General features: G+C 29.4%; 1 protein-coding gene across 1 annotated transcript in view; it reads left to right on the forward strand.

The window, feature by feature from the left end:
* LOC106471719 (protein IWS1 homolog) overlaps positions 1-11,061 on the forward strand; it is a 37,841-nt gene that overhangs the window by 13,075 nt on the left and 13,705 nt on the right. Inside the window, exons 4-11 of the mRNA XM_013932339.2 lie at positions 1,503-2,541; positions 2,800-2,852; positions 3,421-3,484; positions 5,844-5,907; positions 6,196-6,248; positions 7,502-7,672; positions 8,589-8,733; positions 9,735-9,947. Coding sequence (XP_013787793.1) covers positions 1,503-2,541; positions 2,800-2,852; positions 3,421-3,484; positions 5,844-5,907; positions 6,196-6,248; positions 7,502-7,672; positions 8,589-8,733; positions 9,735-9,947 — 1,802 coding nt within the window. The remainder of the gene's footprint in view (positions 1-1,502; positions 2,542-2,799; positions 2,853-3,420; positions 3,485-5,843; positions 5,908-6,195; positions 6,249-7,501; positions 7,673-8,588; positions 8,734-9,734; positions 9,948-11,061) is intronic.

The raw sequence follows: 11,061 nt of genomic DNA on the forward strand, positions 1-11,061 counted from the left end.
TGATTAATCAACTATTTTATGTTACACTATTTGATATAAATAGGAAAAAAGAATCAAAATTTTAACAGAAGGTAGAGAGCGTTGGTTGTTCATAGAATTGCTATAAGAAGTATCCAAAACAAAGTAAATGCTCCAATAAAAAATACACAAACAAGTAAAGTGATACTAGTTGGATAGATTTTAAAATGGTTTTCAATCCCTAATATTTTCCCTTTACTTGTTTGTGTATTTTTTATTGCAGCATTTATTTTGTTTTGGATACTTCATATAGCAGTTCTATGAACAACCAACCGTCCCTACATTCTGTTGAAATTTTTTTTTCCTATTTATTTCTTCAGTTTGTATATGTTCGTGGAATGGGCACAACATCTATAAACTTACAATATAGCCATATCCCTGCTAGCTATAACTTTTACAAAAATTAGAGCCACAATCACAAATTTATAAAATGTAACCCTTACTTTGGCCTACAGATAAGTGTATAAAGCTGCCAAAGTAGGGATTGAATTTTATAAATTTGTGGTTGTAATTCTTGTTTCATTACTTTTTTGTAGCATGATCCATACTTGATTTTAAAATTAATAATTTTTTAATACTCTTGTCTGTTTACTTTATATGTTATATCTGTATAAGGTATATACTTTACCTTTAGAAAATGTTGTGTGTCTATCCATCGATGTGTAACACCATCTGTTGGGTAGAATTAGCTAAAAGATATTTAAGTATGTGCATGATATGTTTACAATTTATAAAAAAATCTGTATATATTTATTGGAATATCAAAAGTGGATATCCACAAACCAGTCAAGTAAGTTGGAGAAATCTTTTATTGATAGTTTGAGTAATCTAGTGGCTAGCCCCGCTGATGTGATCAGGTAGGTAGGTAGTAGACAAAAAAAGTTGCTGTTCTAGAAACTTTTAAATTGTTGTACCGTTATAGCACATTATTTGTATAGATGCGCATAATTTATTGTAACCAGTACTTTGAATGGTAGATTTTTCATTTAAGAATTCAAATGGGTGGTTTTTCAGTGCATGAAATACTTGGAAACCTTGTTGATCCCTACTATTAAGTATTATTATACTTAATAATAAACAGTGTTCATAGGTAATTGAGTTTATCTCCCGGCTGTACAAAAATCACACCTATGCTTTGAAAGTATGAAAAAAAAAAATCAAAAATAGTTTGACTAGTGTGGAATTTGTTCTTTTAGTGAAACTCAAGTTTAATCATTAAAGAATAATTTTATAAAATTTCTTTATCAAAGTTACCATATAGTTTATAAATCTAATTTACATTTGACTTTAAAAAAATATACATTAAAAGATTTTCTTGTGTAACCTCAACAAGACAATTTAAAATGTTGTATATATATTTTTTTAATTTAGGTTTTACAGCTAATAGTGTTTATATTTTGTTGTTGTTTATTTTATTCATTAACTGCAGATTTTGCACTCAAAATTAATGTATGACTTAGGATTAATATAATATGATTTATTAGGAGTTGATGAAGAACAGGAAGAAAGAAATCAAAATTATGAAAGTGATGCTGAAGTGGAAAGAGAAAATGTGGCAGAATGTAGTGATGATGAAGTAGAAAGAGAGAACTTAGTAGAAGATAGTGATGAAGAAGTAGAGAGAGAAAATGTAGTAGATGGTAGTGATGAGGAAGTGGAAAGAGAAGACATAGCAGAAGGCAGCGATGAAGACGTAGAAAGGAATAATATTGCAGAAGGAACTGATGATGAAGAAGAAAAAGGAAATGTAGCAGAAGTTAGTGATGAAGAAGTGGAAAGAGAGAATGTAGCAGAAAATAGTGATGAAGAAGTAGAAAGAGAAAATGTAATAGAAGGTAGTGATGAAGAAGTAGAAAGAGAGAATGTAGTAGAAGGTAGTGATGAAGAAGTAGAAAAAGAGAATGTAGTAGAAAATAGTGATGAAGAAGTAGAAAGAGAAAATATAGCAGAAGGTAGTGATGAAGAAGTAGAAAGAGAAAATATAGAAGGTAGTGATGAGGAGGCAGAAAGAGTAGCAGAAGGTAGTGATGAAGAAGAAGAAATTGAAAAGGATAATGTAGCAGATGGAAGTGATGTGGAAATGGAGAATGAAGCAGAAAGAAGTGATGTTGAAGAACAGCAACAAGCAGACAGTGAAAATGAAGCTGATAGAAATGAATCTGACAAAGAAGAATTTGCTGATGTAGAAGGAGAAAAACAAGACAGTGGTGGTGAAGATAGCATTGCTCAAGCTAGTGATGAGGATCAAGCCCAAGACGATGAAGTTAACCAAGGAGTGGAAGAGGAAAGTGTACATGAAGGAAATGAAGTTAGTGACCATGATGAAAGAAATGTAGCAAATGACAGTGATGATGAAAATAATCAGTCAGCTGCACTAAGTGATAATGAAAAGAGGAACAAAGAAGTTCGCAAACATTCTGCAGCTTCTGATTCAGAAACAGAAGAAGGAAATGAGAGAAAAGAAGACCTTGAAGAAGAAGATAGGAAATCTGGTGCCTCAAGTCCATCATTATCAACTGCAAGGTGTGTATAGATTGCAGTAATTATTCTGTGAAACTGAAAGATCATCAAGACATGGTGGTCAGTTTGAGATGTGTAATGCATATGTTGGGAATTTCAAGTAGAGGTGCAAACCTGTTTGAATTCAGTATCAAACTTGGCAGTCAAGTTTCACTTACAATGTGTACACACAATTAAAGCCTTTTATAGTTTTGAGAAAGAAGCTCATTTTTAGTAGTCATAAAATAATTGTCTGAAAATCTGTTTTTACTCCACTTTCAGAAATAAAGCAGACTCTGATGATGATGGAGATGAAGAGACTGAGATCAGTCCTAGTAAGATCATATCTTTTGGAAACTTATTACAGTTAACAATTAAAAATATAAAATCTTGAATTAATTCTCGGTCTGGTTTATTATGATCATATAGACTGAAAAACTAAGTAAAATTATTTATGTATAACATATCGTACACACATTTTTGTCTTTGAAGTAAAATTTAAATTTCATACACCAAATTTGAATTTGTGGTTGGTAATTTTGTTTAGTGTGAATCATGGCACGAGCTTGAAACTATTGTATGTATGATAAAAGATCCATAAAAATGTATGAAAATAACTACTGCATAGTAAGTTACATGATTTGTGCTCAATTTTTAATGTACTCAAAGATAAATGAAATGTTCAGATAATCCTAAATGATATGTTAAAACTTGATTTGATGAAACCAGCTAAAATATTCTAGTTGTAATACATTATTCAGTGTGATTTTTTTTTCTATTTTAGAAAAGAAAGGTAAAAAAAGACAGAGGCTTAGAAGTGACAGTGACAGTGAGAAAAGTGACAATGAAAATGAATATTCTAGTTGTAATACATTATTCAGTGTGATTTTTTTTCTATTTTAGAAAAGAAAGGTAAAAAAAGACAGAGGCTTAAAAGTGACAGTGACAGTGAGAAAAGTGACAATGAGTAAGTAAGCTTTACATCTGTATTTCTGCTTCGTGTCTTTATGATTTTGTTTTTATGGTAACTATGGAGTCAGTTCTCCTTCTTTTAAGAATCATCCAAACATTGCAGATTGTTTTGTTTGATCTTTCAGGGTAAAAATACCCAAATTATTATTATTATAAGAATGAAATATAAGATAAATTACATCAGTTTCCCAGTCCATGTAGTGTCAGATATAGATAATTATAAGAAGTAAAATAAAGTTTTAGGAGTTTCATTATAATAGAGGTATTATGTCCATAAGAGTTAGGTTCTACTGTTCTATAATTTTTTATTTCACTTACAGACTGTACCCAAATCTGAGTTTCATGTTAGTTTGCTTTATGTTTACTTCACATAAGAGTTAATATTACTTTTTGTGGACTGTTTAAAATATCAAACGTTGTAAAAAAAGGGGGTCATTATAGTGATACAATATTATTATTAAAACTCACCTATAAAAAAAAACATTATTCAGTTGTATGTCTAATCTTTTGTTTTTAATTTATTAAATCTAATAAGACATGTTATTCTTTTGTACATTTTATTTTGCACTTTTCATTTAAAAGATAGAGAAGTACCGACTTAAATTAATAGACATTCCAGCAAAATATCTTAAGCAAGTTTTTAGTTCAAAGTGATTTAGATAAAAGCATTAGATAACCAAATGTAGGTAACAGAATTGAAATTTACATGTATTAAAGTTTTTCAAATTGTTTTTAAAGGGATTATCTTAAAACTAGTTTAATTTCTAAACTCAGTTACTTGTAGAGACTAGACTAGCAAAGTAATTATTTATTACCTCGACAGAATTAATTTTCAACACTAAAACCACACACAACTTGGCTAGAGAGAATATAAAGATTATACCAGCTAGTACTAGTATTTAGGAAAGTTTTATGAAGAAGTTATGTAACTTTATAAATTTCTGTTGAACATTGGTAGTAGCAAATAACTGCTTGTATGGGGAAACAGTAAATGTGTTTTTTCAATGAATCATCACTTATTTATTACAAAAGTAAATACATTAAGCCAAAAGTCAAGTAACTTGGATACACTAAATGTACATGTTCTTTAGTTGGGGATACCTAATGGCTAATGGTCTTCAAATCTTTATGCTGGGGGCAACTGAAAATGAGGTTAGAGCAAATAAGGTGGTTTTTTTGCCTCACTTTTCCTGTACCTTCATGTAAGGCTTAGAGCACACTCCACATACACAGTCCTAATGATTTTAGGAAAAAACTTGTTGTCTGAAAAAGGAAGAATTTATGTTGATGTAGTGTAAATTTCTTTTATATGTTCTGCTTAAGGTTTAGGTGTAGTCATTTTGATAAGATTATGAAAATGTTCTTCTCTGTAATTTTGTCTAAGGTTGAGATTTTTTAAAAATATATTGCATGCGTCAATTCCTAATATAAACATTAAAATTTTTTAAATGTTTGTAATAAAAATATTATTTCATGTAAAAATTTAAAATATTTCCTTTAAAGCTTTTCTGGGATTTGGTTTATTTTTACTTTTATCTTATGATCTTTGTTATCAGAAAAGAAAATCAAAAGCCCGAGCACTTTCAAAAAGTTACAAATTTACACGTTATGAAGGAAAGTTCACTTTCTGAAAGAGTTCAGGCTATTGTTTATGTTGATTCTGCATGCTTTTGAATATCATTATGAAGTTTATTGTAACCCTTTCTTTAAAAAACATAATTTTATCATTACATTTTGGATCAAACTTGTGACCCATAATATAAATATATAATTGAAATGTCAAGTGAAATATACAAGAATAATTTTAAATTGTTCTAATTTATTAAAATTCTTTAGCCCATTCACAATTGAAATTATTTTAAGAGAATAGTAATAGGCATATATATATGTAGTACTTGATTGTTAAACAAACATACTCAATTTTAGTGTATATTCTTAAATCTTTGAATTTTTTTCCTGTATGTCACATTTCCATGAAAATATATTAAATATTTGACTTTGAAATGTCTCATGTGTACTTTAGAGTATATATAGTTTTAAAGTTTTTATATTTAACATTGTTTTGAATTATTCAATGGTTCTATTGTAAAAGTGGCATACTTATAGCATAAAGTTATGCAGTATTGAAAAAGAACAGACTATTCTTTATTGTTAAGGTTTAGGTTTCAGATTTTGTTTGTTCAGGTTTGAGAGTTGATAAATAACATAAACATGTAGATGATGTTTTAAACATCGGAAATGATGCATTTAGTAGGTCCTGATAATTACAGTGGGAAAGTGGGTGATATTTCTAATCATTAATGTTAAACTTTCAGTAAAGAGAATTTTAATTAAGAACAAAAACTGATTTTTAGATCAAATGTGGGAGAACTGATTGCTGATATTTTTGGAGAAAGTGATGAAGATGAAGAATTTGAAGTAAGTTAACAAGGGTATTGGATTATAAAAACTAGAAATTTAGATAAGATTTGTAAATATTTTTTGTCAATTTTTTTAATGACTTTGTAAATAAAGATATAATATCGACAATAAAACTGTTTATTAAAACTGCAAATAAAAATGGTCTAGTTTTTGATATGGAAATCATTGTTTTCAGTTTAAAGAAAGAAAGATTGATCTGAAATTATCTTGTAAAAACTAACTTAGAAATATTGAACTCAACAAAATAAACAAAAAGATGTCATCTGCTTTACAATTTTATTATAGGGATTTGGTGAAGAAGATGTGCAAGCAGCAAAGGAAAAGAAAGAAAAGAAAAAGGTATTTTGCATAGTTTATTGAGCTTCATCCACATGTGATAGTTAGGAGATATCATATTAAAACTCTTTCAGCATGGGTTTGGTCCCTGAGACCGACCTCATAACCATTTTGTGCTTGTTATAGTTTTCATGCTATAACTTTTAAATTAGTAAGCAAATGTTAACGAAATTGGGCAGATTAACAGTAAACATTACAATGCTTTCACACACAAAATATATAATTTTTTTGTTAAGTCTTATCTTATTTCTACTTTTAACTTTATTACATCTTTTTAAGGGTAACTGCCTTCCTACAATTGGCTGCAGAGAGTGAAAGGCAGTAAGAGTTGAGACGTTGTGGGTGTAAGCACTCAGCTCTGTACCCTTATTGAATTTTTTACGACTGCTGACTGGTTTCTTGTCTGCTTTTTGGATTTTGTCTGATAGATGGGATATCCCCAGCACTTTTGGGTGCTAATACCACAGGCAATCTCCATTATGACTTTTGAATAATGACTAGAAAGTGTGAAGGTTTTTGTTTTTTCTTAAATAGAGTTTTCAATTTATATTAAGTTCATTATCATTTTAAAGTGCTGATTTTGATCACCTATTGACAATTAATGTAATTGACATAATAAATTTGAAGCTATATTTGTGAGCTTAGAATTGTTTTTCTAAAAACAAATTAAATTTTTTAACTCCTTCTGGTTAGAAGCTTGATGATTTAACATTATTTAAAGTGATAGTAGAAAAGCTTCAAGTCACTTTCTTCTTGGGTAGTTGCTCTTTGCTGAAAGTATCCAAACAAAAAAAAAACTTGTCTTATGTGAACTTTCTTCCATTTTTTATGTTTTGACATTATTTGTTCCAGTTGCATATAGAATTTTTTAAGCTGATTTATAAATAGAAGGAGCACGTTTACAATACCTGAATGTTTTTACATTGCTGTATCACCTCAATGCTAGAAGCACTAGTAGCAAAATATATTTTATCTCTAAGTACAGTTACTGTAAAGCTATTGTATTCAAATGATACCACATTTTTTTAAGGTTTCACTTTTCTTGATGGTATGTATTTTAAAAATGAGTACATTTTGAGCTATAGCCAATGCCCCAGTAAATTGAAAAGATTGAAACTACTGATGGTTTTTAGATATTATACTGAACAGCCATCAAACACAATTGTGAAGTTTTTAATTTATTATTGGTTACAATATTTCACTAATTTCATACATAAAAGCAAACATTCAGATGCAATTATTTGTTGTTTTTTTTAGTTGTTTCAGGTAGTGAATCAGAAAAAGAAGAAAAAGATGACCAGAGAGACAAGTCTGAAAAAAACGATGATGAAAAACTAGTCCATGAAGAAGAACAAAAAAAAGAAGAAAAGAGTGTACATGATAGTTCAGACAGTGATGAAGATGATGTAAATAGAAAACATTCGAGGTCTGGATTAGTTGTTTTAGTAATTTAGGGAACATAAACAAATGCAAAAATTTCTGAGATGTCTAAGATAAACATCAGGTTTAGTAGAGCCACTAGTTATTTTTCTGCTGGACCTTGTCATTCATTAAGTACTGAAGGTTGTTATCAGTATGTTTCTGGTAGGATATTTCTTGACCATTATGACAGCAAATTTTTGAACAGTATATAGTTTTCTCCTGGAACAATGTTCTAGCATTACCTAGATTTTTAAAATAATTACAATTAATGGCACCAGGACAGACTATAGTTAGTTGCTCTTGTTGATCAAAACTATTGATTAAGATACTAAATTTCATGAATAATTCATTCTTTTTTTTCTTTTGCTTATTCATTAATGATTCAAACATGTTTCTAACTCACTTCCTGTCTCTTCAGACTACTTTTCGAACTTATTGGCCATGGAAAGTATTGTTTGGGTTTGATAATACTAGTTTTCTGTGTCAAAAGACAGGTTGTACTCAGTCCCTCATGATATAATTGTATAATAGGTGTGAAATAATTAAAGGTAATGTTTGGAATTCAAATTAAAACTATAATTACCAACATCCTTTTTATAAACTTGAACCATTTCTTGAATTTTCTAAGGAATATTTTGTCTAAACAAGAACCATTCCTCAAGTTTATAAAATAGTGATTTCCTCCTCTGTTCTTAACTGTAAACTACAAATCAAGTGCTACAACAATTAATGAACATTAAATGATATATCATTTATCTCATCAGAAGTCTTCCTAATTTTAATTCAAGATTTGTATCTAATGTCTCACAGAATATTTTAGTTTCAAAACAAAATATGGAGTGACATCTAGGTTTACTTGATGATACTATTTTCTCTTGATTTCCATACTTGTTTGATAGTGTAATTTTGTTCATATCTAGGGAAGATTTTGTATCTGACTTTGAATTAATGATGCAGAAGAAAAAAGAGAGTCAACGTAGACGAAAGAGGAAGGATACTGACATCATCAATGATAATGATGATCTAATAGCAGAACTTATTAATCATATGAAGACAGCTGCTCAAGTATGTAGTGAATCTTCTAAATTTGAATGAAAGTTAAATGACTGTTGTTTTTATAATTCATTGAACAGCAACTTTTCATTAATGTGACTAATTTGTTCTAAAGATAATTGTCTTGTATCAGCCAGTGAATAACACAGTTGCAAAATTTTCATTCTTTCAGGAAATAGGCTTCTTAAAAACGAGCAGCTCAAAATTAGGATGAGCAGCTCTGTATTTTTTTTTTCTTATTTTACTGACATTGGTAATATTATATGTAAGTTTTTGGAGTGAAAACTACATATGATATATATTTGTGCATGGGTAGTTTAATGATACATTTAAAAAATCACTGTGGAGAATTTTTGACCTGTCAGTGTAATTACTATTTGAAAATGGTGTTTGGTGTGTTCTGCCAAGTTTGTTTATAAAATTTATATTAATTCATTCATTGTATTTTATAGTACATAAAGGTTTCAGTTAAAAAGTAAGATCTTCCATACACAATATTTTTCCACGAGTTGATTATTTTGTTAACCTATTTAAATTAAAATCTTGATCAAATTCCTGTGACTCTTAGGGTCATTAAGGTAGTGATATCTAGGTCTAATCCTTAAAAGGAGTTTACTTCAGTGGGTTAAAATAAATGCATAATAATTCATAGGTAGATTAAAATGAGTGATAGACATGTATTTCATAACAGAAGTATTTTCAGTCAGTGTAAAGATTTTGAATTTACTCTTTTTATTGTAAAAGCCAAATTCTTTGTTGTGGTTTTATTATACATTTACTTTATATCTAGAATTGATGTTTCAGTTAGTTCCTTTACTTTGCAACTGATTCTGAACTCAGCACTGTAATATACATTATTTGAACAGTATTGAAGGGGTAACAATGATAGTTTTTCAATAACAAAAAAGAAATTACTTTAAAGCTTAAGAAATAGGGTGTTTGGAAATAGACTGTTGTAATTTTACTTTATCAAATTTTATTGTTGTTAAATTATTGTTTTTTGATACATTTAGGAAGACAGGAATCTAAACAAGAATCATATGGCTGCTACTAAGAAGCTAAAGCTTCTTCCAGTAGTGGTTTCCCAGCTGAAGAAACAGGATTTGAAGACCTCTTTCCTAGATCAAGGTGTCCTGAATGCTATGGCTGAGTGGCTAGCACCACTTCCAGATAAGAGTATGCCTCATCTCCAGATTAGAGAAAACTTTCTCAAGTTGCTTTCAGAGGTATGTTTCACTTGAAAGCTTTTGGACTTGTTAAATTTGATATGAAATATATGTATATAATACAAACATCACTGAATGCTTTTTTGTTTTGAAGACAGTATTGTATGTTTGTATTTGTATGCTCATGTAAATCATTCAATAGCATTAAGCTACTTTTGAGATTTTGAAGTCACCCATACCTGTTGTTAGATGTTTCGCCTAGTTTCAGTGATGTCATTAAAGCCAGCACCTGGAGAGTTGCCATCACTTATAAGAATAATTAGCGGCTGTCAATGATTTTTTCATCATCATTCACAATTTCTTTATTTTCCAATGCCAGTCTTTGAGAAAATCCTGGTTAGAACCTTGTACAGCAGTCTGGATTCTCCATAATTTATTATATATAATATGTTTGCAGTCCAAAAGGTATTGCAAATAATGTTCAATCCATGTTTGTCACTCTATTGTATATGCAATCACTATTTTTCACTTCAAGTTCAAAGTTAAAAACAAAGATGAAACATTGATGATCAAGTCTTTTTAATTTAGGATTTTGTCAAAAATCATGAGGTAAGAATGTTTCTGCTCTATATTACTTTAAAAGAAGATATTATTAACTTAAATGAAAGCAAAAGTTGTAATATTACTTTAGTAAACAATAATTTTCAACCTGCCATGAAGATGCATCTTACAAAGCCAAAGGATCTCTTACATGCAGCAGTAAAGTATTAGTATTGTTAATATTTATAATTGCAATACTAATAATAATATACTGAGTATTTGTATAATTCTATTTTGGTTTTAAATTTTAAAAATTTCCAGTAAAGTATGCCCCTTTACCCCTCCCCTTCTTTGAAGAGATTTGTTCCTGTGGCGGGTACTGTCTATGGGGGACCAAGTAGCCACCTATCTGGATTCTTAATGACATCACTGAGTGTTGTGAGAGGGTTGTCTAGTTTCTTCAAAATACTGAACAAACACTTATTTAAGTTGTTGTTTAAACTATACAAGTTTTTCATAAAGCACTTACTTTAGTGTAAAAAAAAACTATATATATTGTTACGTGTCTGCTTGTTTGTTTGTTTCCGGTATCAATTCCTTTCTGAGGATCTTCAGCGAAACAAGTCCTTTCTTG

This window comes from Limulus polyphemus, unplaced genomic scaffold, assembly GCF_000517525.1.
Source record: "Limulus polyphemus unplaced genomic scaffold, Limulus_polyphemus-2.1.2 Scaffold4810, whole genome shotgun sequence".
NCBI lineage: Eukaryota > Metazoa > Arthropoda > Merostomata > Xiphosura > Limulidae > Limulus > Limulus polyphemus.